General features: G+C 43.1%; 1 protein-coding gene across 2 annotated transcripts in view; it reads left to right on the top strand.

Annotated features, from left to right (window-relative positions):
- notch1b (notch receptor 1b) overlaps positions 1–19,387 on the top strand; it is a 44,123-nt gene extending 24,736 nt beyond the window's left edge. Inside the window, exons 13-34 of one of the 2 annotated variants that reach the window (XM_083912632.1) lie at positions 628–820; positions 970–1,115; positions 1,277–1,390; positions 2,122–2,241; positions 3,220–3,372; positions 3,522–3,750; positions 4,232–4,433; positions 4,756–4,909; positions 5,033–5,217; positions 6,174–6,306; positions 7,339–7,596; positions 8,303–8,415; positions 8,662–9,236; positions 9,818–10,252; positions 10,392–10,540; positions 12,776–12,989; positions 13,309–13,399; positions 13,686–13,848; positions 15,315–15,613; positions 16,069–16,219; positions 16,337–16,434; positions 16,562–19,387. In XM_083912632.1, coding sequence (XP_083768758.1) covers positions 628–820; positions 970–1,115; positions 1,277–1,390; positions 2,122–2,241; positions 3,220–3,372; positions 3,522–3,750; positions 4,232–4,433; positions 4,756–4,909; positions 5,033–5,217; positions 6,174–6,306; positions 7,339–7,596; positions 8,303–8,415; positions 8,662–9,236; positions 9,818–10,252; positions 10,392–10,540; positions 12,776–12,989; positions 13,309–13,399; positions 13,686–13,848; positions 15,315–15,613; positions 16,069–16,219; positions 16,337–16,434; positions 16,562–17,899 — 5,513 coding nt within the window. In that variant the 3' untranslated portion in view covers positions 17,900–19,387. Of the gene's footprint in view, positions 1–627; positions 821–969; positions 1,116–1,276; positions 1,391–2,121; positions 2,242–3,219; positions 3,373–3,521; positions 3,751–4,231; positions 4,434–4,755; positions 4,910–5,032; positions 5,218–6,173; positions 6,307–7,338; positions 7,597–8,302; positions 8,416–8,661; positions 9,237–9,817; positions 10,253–10,391; positions 10,541–12,775; positions 12,990–13,308; positions 13,400–13,682; positions 13,849–15,314; positions 15,614–16,068; positions 16,220–16,336; positions 16,435–16,561 lie in introns of both variants that reach the window. The other variant, XM_083912631.1, reaches the window with a different exon arrangement.

Genomic DNA, 19,387 nt, shown 5'->3' with positions numbered 1-19,387 from the left:
CTTCACATAAAGTGCAAAATCATCCGGTTGACAACTATTGTAGTTGGTTATCGTAGCCATCAAGACATTCTGTATGTCACAACTATTCTATATATAGGTAGAAAGTGTTGCTACAGTGCCGTTACAGTAATTCCCCGGCTGCAATGATGGTCCAGAGACAACGAGAGTGCAAATACGGAAGACTTTGAAACAGTGACCAATCAGAGAAGACTAGGAGGAGGACTTAAAAAGACAGGTGCTAAAACAGAGCGTTTCAGACACAGGGTGAATACAGGTATATTCAGACAGACAGTATGACAAAAAAAAAAGTATTAGTTTGAGCATTAGTCAACATGAGAAGAAGAAGAAGAAACTCAAAATTCAAGTAGGAACCTGAAAATAAACATACGGGACCTTTTTTAAATATGAGGTCTAAGGGACAGTTAGCTTAGCTTAGCATAAAGAAAGGAAACAGGGTGAAACAGCTAGGCTCACTAAGTTTATGGGGGTTTAGTGAGCTGGGAGTGCTGGTAGGTATGTTGTTTTTTTGGGAAAGACGTTCGGACAAAGCCAGGCTAGCTGTTTCCCACTGTTTTCAGTCTTTATGCTAAGCTAATATATAGTAAAGTATTCTCTCCTTTCCTTTAGGTACCATGTGTAACATCAACATCGATGAGTGTGCCATCAACCCCTGCCACAATGGCGGCACCTGTATCGATGGCATCAACGGCTTCACCTGCGTGTGTCCAGAAGGTTACCATGATGCCACCTGCTTCTCCCAGGTCAACGAGTGCCTCAGCAACCCCTGCATCCATGGTCACTGCGAGGATAAGATCAATGGGTGAGGCAAACTGGTCCAAGAGACTGCAGAAAATACACTTTAAAACGTCTATCAATCCAATTGTAGGGCCACCTGCACTTCGCATTTGAACTGAATGTGTCTACAGAGTTTTATCGTTGAGATTTTCCCATGTTTTTCCACCCCCTCAGCTATAAATGCCTTTGTGATTCTGGCTGGAGCGGTAAAAACTGCGACATCAACAATAATGAATGTGAATCCAACCCGTGTATGAATGGAGGCACCTGCAAGGACATGACCAGCGGATACGTTTGCACCTGTCGCATGGGCTTCACCGGTCAGTATTTGTGTGTGGGTGTGTGTGTGTGTGTGTGTGTGTGTGTGTGTGTAGGGAAGTTTTGGCTCGTATAGTGTGTTTGTCATCCAAACCACACTTACTTCCCAGCCACTTGACTGTTGACCTTCAACCTTAACTGATTGTCCACTCTATAACCGCAGGACCAAACTGCCAGACCAACATCAATGAATGTGCCTCCAACCCCTGCCTCAACCAGGGGACGTGCATCGACGACGTCGCAGGCTACAAGTGCAACTGTATTCTGCCTTACACGGGTAAGAAAACATTGTTGAAAATATTTGATACGCCCATGTGTTGGCCTGGTGTTGAGGCATTTCCGTGCTGTGGGGGGGGGGGGGGGGGGGGGGGGGTAAGTGTGCTTTAAGTTATTCCGCAAAGAGGAAGAACGTACGGCGGATGAAATAGCTGTCGCATAAAGTTCAACTACAAGACTTCCTCAGGGCCCAAAGACACCAAACCTTGACTCACTCTGCTCCTTTGTGATACAAAATATCACTGATAAGAGAGCTGGAAAATATTTTCATGTGATCTCTTATTATTTGACAAAACAGAAAATGATGGAAAGGCTAAGGGCAAATTTTCTTCTATTTGTCAAGTCGTCCTTTTGGAAAAATCGACAGGACTTTGAATAATAAAAGGCCTTTGCTTGTGCCGGGGTGGGAACGGGGTGCTTGACACATTTCCTGTTTGCCTGCTTCCTGTCTCACAGAACAGCAAATGGCTTCACAATGGCCGGAAACTGGAACCGGCTTCCTGAGCGAGCTTTGTGTTATGGAAAGAGATAGGGAAATGTCTCCGCAGGCCTCTGCTACTGACAGAACCTGGCTAGAATCTTCTGATAGCACTGATTGAAAGATGATTCTGTGTCCATTTGGGTGGGGTTATCTCAAAGTTCATGACTCCTACATTTTATCACACAGTGAAAGTTAAACACATTACAAATAAAGCTTAATTAAAGGTGTGTGTATTTGTTTGTATGTGACAGGAGAGAACTGTGAAACCTTGATGGCACCTTGCAGCTCCAAACCCTGCAAGCACGCAGGAGTTTGTCAGGAGTCGGAGGACTATCAGAGCTTTTCCTGCGTCTGTCCTGAAGGATGGCAAGGTAAACATTAATGTCTGCACACCTGCGTGTCCTACAGAAACGACTTATTTGTAGTTGTCAGCGGAAAGGTTGCACAGTACTTCTGTGTGTTTCTAAGTGAGAAAAGACAATTTTAGAGCAGAACTCCAGGTTCTGAATGTGATATTTAAATTTAATTTCTGTCTCAGATATATCTTCATTTATTTCAGTATCTTTTCAAATACTCACCTGCAAAAAAACACTTTGTGAATGGGTTTAGAGTTCTGATTTGTGACCTTAGACTGTATAAAAGAAGTGGATGAAGCCACGGTGTGGGTGAACTACAGTTTTGAAGCCTCAAGTTTGAAATTTTGGCCGTCGTCATCTTGTTTTAGGAGCTTTAAGTCAGTGTCATTTCAGTCTGTGGTGTCATTGACCCTGTGCTAAGCTAAAGATCACTGACCCTTAGTAAGGAGGGAAACTTTGCAACCGGACAGCGTCCATCATCCAGCAGACTTTTGGCGGGTGAGCGGGGAGCTTGCGGCTGGAACCGTTCTTCTGTGCGTACTGCCCAGACTTGAATTTAGCGTTTGAGACCATAAAATTGTTACGAAAGTGTGTACTGAAGTAATAAATCAAGTGAGAAATAGGGTCATTTTCTAACACGTACAATAGAACAGATTCATTTTGCAACCAGTAGAGTCGCCCCCTGCTGGCCATTAGAAATAATGCCTCATTGGCTTTACTTTTCAGACTTGAGAAGCTACGTCCAGTTCTTTTATACAGTCTGTGTGAATTATAGTGTTGTGTAGAGAATTTGCACTTTTCTTAAATTGTATATTTATAATGTAGCTTGACAAAACCATGTACTTACTTAGTTTCTTACTTATTTACCTGCTTATTCTCGCTCCCAAGAATCAACTCAGTGCTGTCTCATCTTATCCTGTTACCCATATGTACTTGTTTTTTGCCAAAGAGGAGAGGAAATTTACATTCTCTTCCTCTTGCTACTTCTCTAAGGCCAAACATGTGAGGTGGACATCAAAGAGTGTGTGAAGAATCCCTGTCGCAATGGAGCAACCTGCCAGAACACTTTGGGCAGTTACCGCTGTGCCTGCAAACCGGGTTTCACTGGGCGCAACTGTGAGAGCAACATCGATGACTGCAAGCCCAGTACGTTCTCCAGTCTCTCTACCTTTACTTTTTTTGCTTAATAACATACAGCAGGCTCTTTGCATATCAAAAGCTGCATCTAGCAGAAACCTCAAAACACATTTACTGAGTTAAGTCCAATGCTTTTTCCATCATCCCTCCTCCCACAGACCCCTGCAGCAACGGAGGTCTCTGTAAGGACGAGGTAAATGGCTTCCTGTGCACCTGCCTGCCCGGCTTTCGGGGCACAAAGTGCGAGGAGGACATCAACGAGTGCGAGAGCAACCCGTGCAAGAATGGAGCCAACTGCACTGACTGCGTCAACAGCTACACCTGCACCTGCCCGCCTGGCTTCAGTGGGATCCACTGTGAAAATAACACTCCTGACTGCACTGAGAGGTAGATCACAAATTATCACAAAGTATCATATTCAAACCTGACATCTTTTATTTTAAGGGACAAGACGTTTGTGTGTGTGTACACAGTGAGTAAGAGCATGTGTTCAGATCAACAGGTTCATTTTCATCCACTTGTAATATAGACCTCATTTTCTTGTCCACCAATGCCCCCTCTGGTGGAGAATTGATGTACACCAGCTGATTTCAACATTTCTGTTATTGAAGCTGTCCCATAAACAGGAGGTTAGATAGTATGTACACTACATGGGCTTGTAACTTTAGAGTTGTTCGTTTCCCTCAACACCATCAATGCATTGAATAGGTAGGGTTTATCTGGAAAAAAAGATTTATTCTTCGTTGACTTTATTTGGAAAATCCGATGTGAATAGGCCTGCAGCTTCAGGTAATGAGAGTTTTGTTAATTTGCTCTCTTCTTCCTTAAAAGATGCAGAATACTTTACAGTAATTTTTTTCTTCTGCAGCTCCTGCTTCAATGGCGGCAGCTGTGTGGACGGCATCAACACCTTCACATGTTTATGTCCGCCGGGCTTCACTGGGAGTTACTGCCAGCATGACATCAACGAGTGCGACTCCAAACCCTGTCTGAACGGCGGCACCTGCCAGGACAGCTACGGCACCTACAAGTGCACCTGCCCGCACGGATACACCGGACTCAACTGTCAGGTAGAGGAGAGGGGCTTTAAGTCAGCCTGTTCAGTCAGTTCTCTTATCAAGTGTTATGAAAGAAAACTTGGGATTTGCAGGTCAAATGATGCTAAGATATCTCAATATGAACTGTGATAAAAGTGGAGGAAAGGAGAAAGTTTTTCATTGTGCAGCTGTTGTTTCTACAGAATTTCGTTCTTGTACCCCATTGTGTAGTTGGACCTGCTTAACACGGAAATATTCATTTTAATTAAACACTTTTGACCTGAGAATCACAAAATCAAAGCTTTGTGGGGGAAAGTAAATTACTGAGTAGATAACGTGTGTTTTCGCCTTTCAGAACTTGGTTCGTTGGTGCGACTCGTCCCCCTGTAAGAACGGGGGAACTTGCTGGCAGAGGGGAACCACCTACAGCTGCGAGTGTGAGACCGGCTGGACGGGACTTTACTGTGACGTCCCAAGTGTCTCATGTGAGGTGGCGGCCAAACAGAGAGGTAAGATGGGAGGTTTTGCCGAGGGTGTTCTTTTGAGTATTAAAATCACAACATACACACATCGAGTGCGAATTAGTGCGTTGGTGAAAATTAACAGCCCACTGTTTCATCATCTCTGTGTAGGAGTGGATGTCACCCACCTGTGTCGTAACTCGGGTCAGTGTCTGGACGCAGGAAACGTTCACTACTGCCACTGCCAGGTTGGATACACTGGAAGTTACTGTGAAGAGCAGGTGGACGAATGCACCCCAAACCCCTGCCAAAACGGAGCCACCTGTACTGACTTCTTAGGTGGATACACCTGCAAGGTAACAGCACCAATGCAAACTGAGCTGCTTGGATGTTATTGTTAAAAAAAAACTACTGAAATATGATTTTTTTCTTTTTTTTATGTTATAACATAACATTGCTCTTTCTTTAAGACAATTATGGTTCTTCGTCTAATAGTTAACTATGGGTATGATAACTGCTCTATAACTGTATGTAAGGAGTAGTTGAAAATAACAATTTCATTATTGAATTAAGGGGTAGGATTAAATAAGTTTATACTTCACCCACCTCTTTTTTGCGCATTAAATTAAGCAGTTCGCTAATGAAAAATTAATTATGTAATTTCAACAACTGCTGTTGTCTTTTTTTATGTGGAATTTTACATGCTCAAAATAAATAAATGCTAAATAAATGCTGAATACTAACTTTTAGTATGCATCAGTTCTAAACAGAATTGTAACATGTCTAAGGAAATGTCATTTTATCTTTTATACCAATATGTAGAGATTTAATTGAACAATCAAATTTTGTGTAGAGACATTTTCCGTTTCTTTTCATTTAATTGGAACTGAAAACTGAGTCTTAAATGCCGCTATACTTCTTATTTCAAAGGTCTTATTAGATGATCTATCTTTGGCAAAGTTGCACCCCTCATTTCTTCTTTTTTAAAAATCTAATACCTCAGTTCTGTATCATGAATGTGTCAAAACACCTGGATGTACAGCATGCATCCTTTCAGTAAAATAACCCCTCCTAATGAAGAGGCTTGGTTATAAATAGAAGACAAGCAGCTCAGTTATGTTAATCTCCTCTGGAATAAAAGATCTGCTGGCCTTGGCAGGATGGAGGCCAGAAAACAGCCAGGTAAACAAAAAAAACATCTTTGTTTCATGTCAGACATTGATTAAACTTTCCCCTCTTTTCTTCCTCTGCCTTCCTCTTCTCCTTCCTGCCCTCTCTTCTTCTTCTCTCTCTTGTTCCTTCCCTCTCTCAGTGCTTGCCCGGATACGTGGGGACCAACTGCTCTGACGAGATCAATGAATGCTTCTCTCAGCCGTGCCAGAACGGGGGCACCTGCATTGACCTGATCAATACCTACAAATGCTCCTGTCCCCGGGGAACCCAAGGTCAGAGGACCCCACGCACACTCCTCCACACCACTCTGCCTCTCCATCCTCTCCATCCTCTCCTCCTTGTCTCCACGCTTCATTAATTAGGGCTTAACAGCATCCAGGGCATGTCTGCGAAACTCCTCCTCCCGTTCTCGCCTCCATCCTTTCCTCTACTTGTCAAATACGCCATCGATTTTTCTCTCGCACATGAAGGGAGTGTGTGGTGTAGGTCAGCCCAAAGTGCCCCCGCAGTTGGGTGTATCCCAAAAAAACTGACATGTTGTTGGAGACGTAAGAAGAAACTAAAAAATGTCAGCTGTGACATTAAGTATCAAAGGGAAACTTTTTTATAATACTTAACAGTCAGTGTCTTGTCCTGCTTCTGTTTTAGACTTAAGCGTGATATTGCGTTTATCTTTTTAAGTCTCCATTTGTATTTCTGTGTTTCATTCTGGACACCTAATCTCAATCTTCAGGCTATAAAGTGATGTAACAAGCAGCCTTTAAGATGTCAAGACACTGTACATAATGACCTACACGTCCAGTTTCCACACCCCTGACCTTTTCTGTTGTTTTTACTGATTTTTACTGAAAGATCTTGTGATTAGGAGCAGATCAGTTGAAACCAAATCTTACCTGGATTTTACATCCCTTGATCCAAAAGTTGCAAGAGGACATTGATCACAGCAGTTTTCACCTGCATGAATGTACTATAATAAAATATCTAATAATTTTTTTACATGTAAAATACTGACACTGACACTGACACTGACACTTACTGAGCACTAATTGTTTTTTTCTGTGGCTATAGATCAGTCATTTATGTACAGAGCCCTCCAGTCAATCTTAAAGTTCTCTTTAGAGGGTTGTTGAATGTCATTCTGGGAAATGTAGGAGTTACTTACTGAGGTAGAAGCAGATGAACAGGTTGAGAGAAGATGGTTATGACAATAAAGTAGATTACATAACATTATCACAAAGGACAACACATAAACACATTGATTGCTGACATCATGTGTCCCTCTCCCCCTGCCGTACCTCCCTCAGGTGTGCACTGTGAAATCAACATCGACGACTGCAACCCGTTCACCGACCCCGTCACCAACGAGCCCAAGTGCTTCAACAAAGGGAAGTGTGTGGATCGAGTCGGAGGCTACCACTGTATCTGCTCTGCAGGATACGTAGGGGAGCGCTGCGAGGGAGACGTCAACGAGTGTCTCTCTAACCCCTGTGACCCGCGGGGCACGCACAGCTGCATCCAGCTCACCAACAACTACCGCTGCGAGTGTCGCACTGGATACACAGGTAAACAGCTAGTCAGGGGGGGAACCATCAGCCATGATCATGTGTCCTGTTGATGCGTTTGTTTAGATTCCCTGTCCGTGTCTGAGTAAAATGTGATACTCATAGAGTTGGGCTTATTTTTTTATATTGTGGAATTACAACACATTTTTGATAAATTATGTTTGAAATACAACAGTTGAGGTTTTGTCCACTTTATTTGTTTTTTTTATTCCTTTCATTTGCCTCTTTTGGCCCTATAAAGATGGGTGATTCAAAGTTTTTAGATAAGCCCGTAGTGGGTTTTATTATTATTGTTTTTTCACTTAATAAATGTACTTTTCTTACTTTTGTTTTAAAATATGTGCAAATAAAATATAAACAAACAAATAAAATATAGAAATATTTTTTGAAATAATAAAAATAGTAAAATGATAAATATGTATAAAATAAATCTGAAGCTTTTACTAATTCCTTACAGTAGGTAATATTCAAGCCAAAATACCAAACATTCTCTGGTTCCAGCTTCTCAAACGTGAGGATTTTCCTGATGCTGCTTGTTACTCACTCATATTGGCCCAAACTATTTCTCAAGAAAATAGTGAACAGATTAATCACTAATGGAAGTAAGAAGTGGCCACCTTGGACTGAAATCATGGTGAAAAAAATGCCAGGATATTTCTGCAATGCTTACAAAGTCTGGTTAACGTCTTTTGTGCCTCCTCTGTAGGTCGACGCTGTGACACGGTGTTTGATGGATGCAAGGGGAAACCGTGTCGCAATGGAGGGACCTGTGCTGTAGCCAGTAACACCCCACATGGCTTCATCTGCAAATGTCCTCCTGTGAGTACCTGCACACACACACACACATACACACACACACGCACACACACACACACGCAAACAAACAGACAAACACGTCACTTGTAAGGATTACTTGAATTTAACTGTAACGTCTACATATCCTATAAGAAAAGGTTAACTTTGCGGGGACTAGATCCTTAAGTAAACACAGACACTCACCCAACAAAAGAGCTCTAAAATATATTTATAAATAATATTCTAATCTTTTTTTTTGTTTTTTTCCAGGGCTTTACTGGCTCCACATGTGAATATGACGCCCAGGCCTGCGGCAGCCTCCACTGCCGCAATGGAGGCACCTGCATCTCCGGCCACAAGAGTCCCAAGTGTCTGTGCACACCGTTGTTCACCGGGCCTGAGTGCCAGTATCCCACCGACAGCCCCTGTAATTCCAACCCCTGCTACAACGGTGGCACGTGTGAATACACTACTGAGGCGCCGTACTACAACTGTGTCTGCCCCACAAACTTCAACGGCCTTCGATGCCACATCCTGGATTACAGCTTCCACGGAGGGTTCGGCCACGACATCCCGCCGCCGCCGTCGGAGGTGGAGGTCAGCTGCGACATCCCACTATGCGAGGAAGCTAAGCACAACAAGTACTGCGATGTCCTCTGTAACAACCACGCGTGCGGCTGGGACAACGGGGACTGCTCGCTCAACTTTGACGATCCGTGGAAGAACTGCTCAGCCTCGCTGCAGTGCTGGCGATACTTCAACGACGGAAAGTGTGATTCGCAGTGTGACAATGCTGGATGTCTCTATGATGGGTTCGACTGCCAGAATCTGGAGGGACAGTGCAAGTAAGTAGTGGTTGTATCTAAATAAGACAAGAATTCAGATTTTAAAACAAGTTGGGTGATATTTCTGGAAGTGTAGTGTAGAGATGCACTGATCCAGGTTTTTCGATCCAATCTGAATACCTGGACTTAGTGTACCGATACCCGATCTTATCCTACTGTTGAATAAATGAAGCGTATATCTTGCCATGTGAGTGAAGGCATCAGGCTTGACATAAACATTCAGCTTTGTTAAAAAAGGTAACAAATTAACACAGATATAAATGTACTTTTTATATTTATTAACAAATAACAACGTGTATATTTGCAGCAAAAATAAATAAATAACACTTCCATGTAAAGTGCACTGCATACAGATATTTTAAAATGTAATATAAAACCCTACTCGATGTTGCAAACATATAATTGAAGTGCCTAGATCGCTGTAACTGTATTGCTGTTTATGACATTAATAAAAAAGAATGTCACAAAATAAAATGTCTCTGCTTTACAAAGGGGTTATTCCTGACTATATTTGTGTTCCTGTGTCATATTTGCACAGCCTTACCTTTCATCACTCGCTAACTTCACCTTTTTTTCCTCAGTCCTCTGTATGACCAGTACTGCAAGGACCACTACGCTGATGGCCACTGTGACCGGGGCTGCAACAATGCTGAGTGCGAGTGGGACGGCTTGGACTGTGCCAACAACATGCCCGAGAAGCTCGCCGTGGGCCAGTTGGTCCTTGTCGTCCACATCACCCCAGAACAGCTCCTTAATAACTCCTTTGGCTTCCTGCGCGAGTTGAGCCGCGTCCTCCGTACTAATGTGGTATTCAGGAAGGACTCCAAGGGCGAGCTGATGGTGTACCCGTACTACGGGAATGAACACGAGCTGAAGAAGTACAATGTTAAGCGTTCAGTAGATTCCTGGTCGGAGGTTCCTGGCAAAGTGCTGGACGTGGTGAAGAGGAGCCTTCATGATGCAACAGACGGGAGCAGGAGAGTGAGGAGGGAGCTGGATCACCTGCAGATCAAAGGGTGAGCCAGAATACTCAGAAACGTTTCAGTCATTAACTCTAGTGACAGTTTAAATGATTTAGTTTACAAAATAGGTTTTACAATGGACCGTCTCTCGATTCAACATGACCTCTGTATGTGTTTTCTCTTCTTTCTACAGTTCAGTCGTCCACATGGAGGTGGACAACCGGCAGTGTTTCCAGCAGTCCACTGAGTGTTTCCAGAGCACCAATGATGCTGCAGCGTTCCTCGGGGCTTTGGCCTCCAGTGGCAAACTGGATGTTCCCTACACCATCGAAGCAGTTTTTAGTGAGTACACCTCATACAGGTCTTCAGTGTTAAAAGGAAACATACATATCATACCAGAGTTAAAGGAGCATACCAGCGTGTTTGCAGGTTTTAACTCCACAACAACTGGTCCTTTTTCCCAGTTCTAGATTTTTTAATACATTTTCACAGTGATTCCTTAACATCGATTGTATTTTTTGTCATTTCTGTATGGTATTTCAAACCATTAGCATATTTCTGAAACTGGCTTGAGTTTCACAAGTTGTGTCATTGTGTGGTAATCTGCACTTTTCTGTTCTGGGGGATGGATGGATGGATGGATTACTGAACGGGCCTACCAGACACTGGCCCAGTAAATAGAGTGGGGGCCCAGGGGCCCATTGTCTCATAATCCGTCCATGACCGGGTGACATGTTCCTTCATCATGATGAGCCTGGACGCTGCAGTTTATTTTGAGTCAATTCCACAGGAACCACCTTTCTGCTGGAAATACTCACTAGAGCACCAAATGTGTGTTAATGGCACTAATACAAGTCCTGAATAAATGTCTTTTTATTTCTATTTGAGTTCCATTTGCTGAAAACATCAGTGCCTAGCTGAATAAAGGAATTTATTTTATTATTTATTTTTATTGTAAATAAAACTATGTATAGATGTGTTTTTTTAAAGAGTAACTAAACACTAGAGTTTTGGATGAAGTGCCTTTACTCCAGCCTCTCAGCTCATTTTCAAGTTTCAAGAGGTGTTATCAATGGTCCAGAGCAAAATGATTCTGGATGCAAATGGATAAACCTACAACCAATCAGAGCAGTGAAACGGTGGTGCTTTCTCAGTGGAAAACAATGGCAACCAGGTCACAAACCTTCTCAAATTACAGCTTAACAGTACACTAAAATGCTTTTCTGCAAATATTTGTGCAGGAAATAGGAAATACAGTAACAGAACCATCAACAACACTATTAAATACCCATATATATTGTTTTTCAGCCGAAAGAACAATGGTTTGGGGATTAAATTGAGAGACTATTGAGAGAATGAATTCACTTATTACCACGCAACAATAATGTAACTTTGAAACCGACTTGATGTCCTCTCCGACAGCAGCACCACCCAAATGACTTCCAAGAGTCTGGTAATTGATTTTCGATTGGAAACCAAAAGGGTATATTTGTAAAAAATACAGCCCAAAATCTCAAAACACAGCTGAAAGGTTGGCATAATGGTTGGATGTAATGTAACACACATGCATATTCATACACGAGTGGATAAGACACGTGCTCCTCCACGCACACTCAAAGTATCCGCCGCGCCCTCTGGTCGGGTCCTAACCCTACCACTCTTTGATTGTGTATTTGTTATGCAGCCGTGAACAAATGCAATTGTGAATCTCATGGCCTAAACAATCAATCTTTCTCTCTGTGTGTAAATCCAATGGCTTCAGGCTCCAAAATGGTTAATTGCTGCAAATCAACTCATCCAACCCCCCTAATCACAAAATATAACACTCTCTCTCTATCTCTGTGTCTGTCTCTCTTCCTTCCACAGACATGTACACATATACGTCCACAGATAACACACTCTCACATGCACGCACACACACTTCATCCCACCAGTGTGAGGGGCTGCTGCAACCTTCACCTCACTGAATGTAATACCAGGACTTAATGCATCTCTAAGGGTTTAGGTTGGGGGAGTTTATCATTTCAAAATCGTTAGTGGAAAAAAAAGAGAAGGGGAAAAATTGATCGGGAGTGTGCTAGAAGTTGGGAGTCTTTGTTATCTCGAAAATCCTAATAAATCCTTCGTCTTTACAGCTTAAAGCGCGTGCAGTAATTTGAAGTTCATTAATCCCCCTCCTTTTTTTCTCTTAAAGAAGAAATGGTAAAGTTGTCTCTTGGTACCCTGGGTTGAAAAGGGAGAGAGGAGGTGCTGGTGTTCTTTTTTCCCCTCTTTTCTTTTTTTTTTTATCACGCCCCATCCCTTTTTTTTCTTTTTTGATGAAAAGTGGTTAGCAATTGTGATTATTACTGAATAGATAGTGGAGCTAGCTTTACAAACGGTGAGGATCGTCAGTCAGTTTCTGGCACTTGCTGCTGGTTGTTGGTTTGTTTTTGGAGCGGGAACCGTTGCACGAAGAAGAGCCGGACTAGCTCTGCTCGAACACTCAGGCTGATCCTGGGTTTCCCGGTCTTTCCTCCGTCGGTCCACGTCCGGTCCTCGGCCCCATCTTGACCATGTTGTCCCTTTTCCTACCAGGCGGTGTGGACCCCCAGCCTTCACAGGAACTTTACCCAATCTACTTGGTCCTGGGCGGCATAGGGATACTGGCCTTCCTCGGAGTGGGGATGGTGGCTGCCCGTAAGCGCCGCCATGAGCACGGGCGCCTCTGGCTCCCCGAGGGCTTCAAGACCACAGAGACCAGCAAGAAGAAGAGACGTGAGCCTGTCGGAGAGGATTCGGTAGGATTAAAGTAAGTTTCCGTTTATTCAACAGCGTGCTTGGATACCTTTCTTTGCGGATCAGGTGAAGGGCTAGTTCTGATGGTCAAAATGGGTGTAACTGGTGATCAGTCAAATTTGGGGAAGGGGGGTTTTGCCTGGATCAGTAATGATAATGATATAGCGGGTTTAGGTGCGCATTAATTGACTTGTTAGGGCAGAGGGGTGGGGTATGGATTCAATCAATGCTTTTGTTTTTCTGAGTTGCTGCACCATAAATGATGAGTGGCTCGGATGAGATGGAAGCAGCAGAGAACATGGATTTTTACTGGATTTTTTGCTTCATCACAGGCCACTGAAAAACACTTCAGACATTTCACTCATGGATGACACCCAGAATGAATGGGGAGAGGACGAGCCTTCGGATGCAAAACGCTTCAGGGTAAGGAAACAGAAATATTACACACCAACGGAGCTTTAGAGGATTTTCCTAAAAACTAGCATCAGAGCAACAATTTCTTAAAAACACTTATTATGGAATTTCAAAATTCCCTTTTATAGGATTTGAAAATGACTTTCTTGTTCATTTTCAATATTTCTGAAGACAGTTTTTGAGTATCTACGTATGTTAAAATTAAGATTCATTATTATTGTTTACATTGTGGTTTGATGTGATTTAAATTCTCATATTACATTTTTATGACATCTTACTGTCCGTGTTTTAGCAGTTTGACGAGCAGGCTATACTGGAGGTGGACGACCAGACGGACCACCGCAAGTGGACGCAGCAGCACCTAGACGCTGCTGACCTGCGCATCCCTTCCATTGCTCCCACACCCCCTCAGGGCGAGATTGAGAATGACTGCATGGATGTCAATGTCCGGGGACCAGGTGGGTGACTGAACCCTTACTTACTAGTTTTATAGCAGTGCTTCTGTTAAGGACTGTACACTTTCTATGAACGTAGGGAGTTCTGTGTGGACTGAATCAGCGAATGTGGACCTATTTATTAGGTATTTTTCATTCTTGATAACTCGGTTGTCTTTATTAAGAACAATACAAATTCAAGTATTTTATTACAGATAACATGTAGTTGTTTGTCATTCAAAATAATTAAAGGTATAGAATGAAAAGTATTGATTTCACAAAATGATCTCCGTTATTTCTAACTTTACTCTTATTGTTCCCTTTTTTCCTGTGTGGTACCAGATAGTTTCCTCTCTTCAGACCTCTAAAAATTCTTCAAATTAAACAATTTGAAAAAGAAACTACACTTTGGTAGAACTGCTCAAAACTTATATGCACAGTAAGGCCATAGGTTGTGGGAAGGGGTCACAAGAAGACAGTGATTTGTTTTAATGGGTCACAAGCTCAAAAAGGATTTTGCAAATTGACTCATAACTTTTTGAAGAACACTGTGTGTGTGTGTTTGTGTGTGTGTGTGTGTGTGTGTGTGTGTGTTTGTGTGTGTGTGTGTGTGTGTGTGTGTGTGTGTGTGTGTGTGTGTGTGTGCGCGTGCGTGCGCGTGCGTGTGTGTGGATTGATTCATGCCTTTTCTGAGCGAACGTTTCACATTTCTAGTGTGTGTGTGTGTGTGCGTGTGTGTGTGTGTGTGTGTAATCACGCATGTAGGAGTTGCTAAAGCCCCACGTCCTCAGGGTAAAGGATCTTCTTCAAAGCAGCCGGCTGGAAGCCATGGCGCCTTGGGGAAAACACTGATTCCTGATCAGATTAATCATTTGACCAGTAATGGGCTTCTGTCTTTTTTTTTTTTTTTAATTCCACATTACAAAAACCAAGGAAGGCATCAGATGCAAAAACCCAATTTTGTAGTAAGTTCCAAAATACCTGAAGAAAAGCAATGAAAATCAAAGTAACAGGGTTAACAACTTGAGAGCACACTTTTTTTCCCCCGTCGTGGATCGATGCACTTGAATCGACCAAATCTGCGAGATCTGGGGCTTGGTATCCTTTTGAAGAGGAGAAAACCTATTCAAGTCGACTGACTGAGCTGCCTCTCACAGTTTGATATTAATGCTTCGTTTTTGCTGCAGTCTAGCTTTAGCGAGCCCCGGCCTCTATCCCCCTAGCTTCGCTTTCCTTCTGAAGCTTCTCCTTTGCCGGGGCCTTGATCAGAATCCATTATCGAAAAGGAGAGAGCTGTGATGATTCAACTCAAGCAAAAGTGTCAAATCCACATTCGATTTGTTTGTTACTTTGTTTTGATCTCTGCACGCTGCTTTGAAGTGCAGGCTCCTGTCATTCTGTAGCAGTAACTGCCGACGGTGTGTGGTGCTGACCACGTAGTCTGTAACTGTCTTTCATATACATCTCTCCTTCTCCCTCTCTCGGTTCAGATGGATTCACACCACTGATGATTGCATCTTGCAGTGGGGGCGGGTTAGAAACAGGCAACAGCGAGGAAGAGGAGGACGCCTCTGCAAATGTGATAAACGACTTCATCTACCAGGGCGCTAACCTTCACAACCAGACTGACCGCACAGGTGAAACAGCTCTCCACCTGGCCGCCCGCTACGCTCGCTCTGACGCCGCCAAACGCCTGCTGGAGGCCAGCGCTGATGCCAACGTCCAGGACAACATGGGCAGGACGCCTCTTCATGCTGCTGTGGCGGCTGATGCCCAGGGGGTGTTCCAGGTGGGTTCTCATACGCTTCATTTATTTCCTCATTATTTCCTTGGTGCTATAGTTGAAGTCGCATTGCTGAAATTAAAAAAGGATTTGTCCATTTGTCAGTCAATCCCAATTTTCATTCATCAAACAGCTTCTTAAATAGATTTGCTGCTTTTCTTTGTCATTTAATTGACTATATATTTTTTAAGATGGTTCGTCAAACAAAACAAGACATTTTCACTTTTGGCATCAGGAAACTTCTTTCATTTTTTACTACTTTCTGATATTTTATGGACTAAAGAATAAATGGGTCAGCTGCCAAACAATCTGTATACTACTGCAAGGCAGAATTACCAGAGGTACCAGATGGACTTAAAGTTACTCATATTGTACACTCATTGAAATATTTGAGTCAACCATTGTAGAAAAGTGGAATATTTTTTAGCTCAAAAGTAGTAAACTATTGTATATCTCTATAGATTCTGATAAGAAATCGCGCCACAGACTTGGATGCCCGCATGCATGATGGCACTACACCCCTGATCTTGGCTGCCAGGCTGGCAGCAGTGGAGGGCATGGTGGAGGAGCTCATAAACTGTCACGCTGATGTCAACGCAATTGATGATTTCGGTAAAGTTTCTCTCTTTTAATCCACTTATGTGAGGACATATAAGGAGAACATGTATAAGGAGCGTCAGATGCATGAAAAGAACACTAGATCTTATGACCTTGTGTTTGTCCCTTCAGGTAAATCAGCTCTACATTGGGCCGCAGCAGTAAATAACGTGGAGGCTGCAATTGTGCTTCTCAAGAACGGTGCCAATAAGGACATGCAAAACAACAAGGTAAAATTTAGTCTGTCTCTTCCTGCTCTTACTTCTGTAAAACAATAGTGAAACTTATTTTCCGAAACAACATTCCTCGCCCATCTGAAGAGGATTGAACGTGTTGTCTCCTTTGTGTCTGCTTCAGGAGGAAACCCCTCTATTCTTGGCTGCCAGGGAAGGAAGCTACGCCACCGCCAAGGTCTTACTGGACCACTTTGCAAACAGAGAAATAACTGACCACATGGACCGGCTACCCAGAGACATTGCACAGGAGCGAATGCATCACGACATTGTGCGACTGATGGACGATTACAACCTGGTACGGAGTCCTCACATGCATGGATCACTCAGCACCGCATTGTCACCCCCTCTCTGCTCGCCCAACGGCTACCTAGGCAGCATGAAGCAGCCTCAGCCTCAAGGCCAGGGCAAAAAGGCACGCAAGCCCAGCGCCAAGGGCATCGGCTGCAAGGATGGCAAAGACATGAAGGTGAAGAAGAAGAATTCGCATGATGGGAAGTCTGGGAACCTCCTAGACACCTCAGGTGTTCTGTCACCAGTTGACTCGTTGGAGTCTCCCCACGGATATGTCTCTGATGTGGCCTCACCGCCCATGATGACCTCACCTTTCCAGCAGTCGCCATCTGTATCCCTGAACCACCTGCAGGGTATGTCTGATCCACACCTGTCTGTAAACCACATGGTGATGGCAAACAAGCAGGAGCTGGCTCGGATGCAGTTTGACCCGCTGCCTCCCCGTCTTACCCATCTGCCCGTGTCTGGCTCTGGAGGTCAGGGCGCCATAAACGGCCAGTGCGATTGGCTTTCCAGGATGCACGGCCAGTTCAACCCCATGAGAGGAGCACCTGGCAGTCAGGGAGGTCTGCACCCGGGAGGGCAGCATGGGATGATGACCTCCCTCCACAACGGCCTGTCTCAGATGATGACCTACCAGGGGATCCAAAGCACCAGACTTGGTCCACAGACGCACATCATGCAGCAGCAGGCTCAGCAGATTCAGCAGATGCAGAACCTGCAGCAGCTGCAGCAGCAGCAGCAACAACAACAACAGAGCATCCAGCTGCAGCACCAGAACTCTAACACGACCAACAGCCAGAACTTCATCAGTGGGGAGCTCAGTTCCCCGGAGCTCCAGCAAGGCACAGGCAACTCCGGCATGCCCATCCACACCATCCTGCCGCAGGAGACCCAGATTATGCCCTCCTCAATCAACCAGTCAATGCCCAGCACCCAGTTCCTCACCCCACCCTCCCAGCACAGCTATTCAGGCCCCATGGACAACACTCCAAACCATCAGGTCCAGGTGCCTGACCACCCCTTTCTGACCCCCTCCCCCAGCTCCCCCGATCAATGGTCAAGTTCATCTCCTCATTCCAACATGTCCGACTGGTCAGAGAGCATTTCAAGTCCACCGACAAGCATGCAGTCCCAAATTGGACATATACCTGAGAAGTTCAAATAAAAAAAGGCTTGTATCTTTGCGCCCAGATGAGCTGCTGTTTATTTTTTTATTAAAGAAAAGGCGCTCTTTGTGGAAAAAAAAAAGTAAACGGGCAAAGCTGTAAACAGGATTTAATAGAACTTTTTATACGCTTTTATACTAACAGCAACATCTGTGTTTCATCCAATTCTCTTTTATTTATTAATGCCTTATTTATACGCATTGCCTGCTTACAGAAATTTTGGGGATCCGTGGCGCTGGGTCAAACGCAGGACCGAGTCCTTTAGAGACTCTTTTCTTTTAGCATTTTCATTTCTGCAGTGAAGCCGCAACATACACACTGGGTATTTATTTCCTTAAAGACTTCTAGCCTTTGCTTTTTTTCATATGATTTCTCAACCTTTGTTTATATTTTGTTTTTTTTGTATAATCTTGTTTATAAATAAACTTGTGATTATGGGGCATTTTATATAGCACATTTTAAGTTTCAGTGTTATTTCACTTTGTTGTAAGTGTGGGAAATATTCTAGTCAGTCGATGAAAAACAAGTTGTGAATTTTAACGGAACACGTGTCCTGTATTTTATACACAGGTCCTGTTTGTTTTCACAATTTCCCCTTTTTAATATCATGTGATTCTTAGTTGCACTCTCTACAGTTGTGTACATTCTTGAATCAATGGAACAGCTTCATGTTGTGCCTCTAGATTTGATTGCATTCATGTGTAGAGATGTGGTGGAGATGTGATATGTTGTACAGTATACCGCCATCTTGGAGATTGGCAGTTAAGACAGGCTTGAGTATCTGTTGGTGTTTGAGAACTGGCCGTCGGCCACAGTGTATGTTGTTGTGCAGAGGGAAAAGGAAACCTCATTTCCCCTCTCCCTCCTATTAGTTTGAGCCTGTGGCTGTGTTCTTCCTTTTGTAAATATCGTATGCATTTCCCTTGTAAGCAAGATTTTGTTTAAGAAATCTGATGTCTTAAGCATGCAATTTTGATAGGTCTCGCACCGGTCAACAGCCTCTAAAATGTCAAACAGAACAGAATATATATTTTGTATTTTACTGTCCCTTATGCATAAATAAATTTGAACTATATACAAATAGATACAATATATTGTTAGGAGACATTTTGTCATAAAAAGGAAAAATACATATATATTGAAGTTTTATAAATTCATATTTATTTACTGTTCTGTAACACATACAAATCCACTGAGGCAACCATTTGTGCATATTATTAAATGTTTTATTATACTTTGGATAAATGGAAAAAAAAACAGTTGGCTAAGTTCTCAGTTGTCTCTGCTTCAATACGTTGTGAGGCGTTTCCTGCTATAGTTTGCAAAATGTTATGATTAATAAAAAATGTTTTAGGTCATAGTGAAATTGTAATATCTGCAATATGTTTCCTTCCTCTTATAAAGTTATACTTTGCAAGAAATGTATTTCCCCTTTTCATTTTCAATCTGTAAAAAGGTTTCTTTGTTATAATAAAGGGCACTTGTGT

The sequence above is a fragment of the Echiichthys vipera genome, assembly GCF_963691815.1.
Source record: "Echiichthys vipera genome assembly, chromosome: 4".
Classification (NCBI taxonomy): domain Eukaryota; kingdom Metazoa; phylum Chordata; class Actinopteri; order Perciformes; family Trachinidae; genus Echiichthys; species Echiichthys vipera.
Note: the sequence above shows the minus strand (reverse complement) of the source record. Positions and strands in the feature narration are given on the sequence as shown.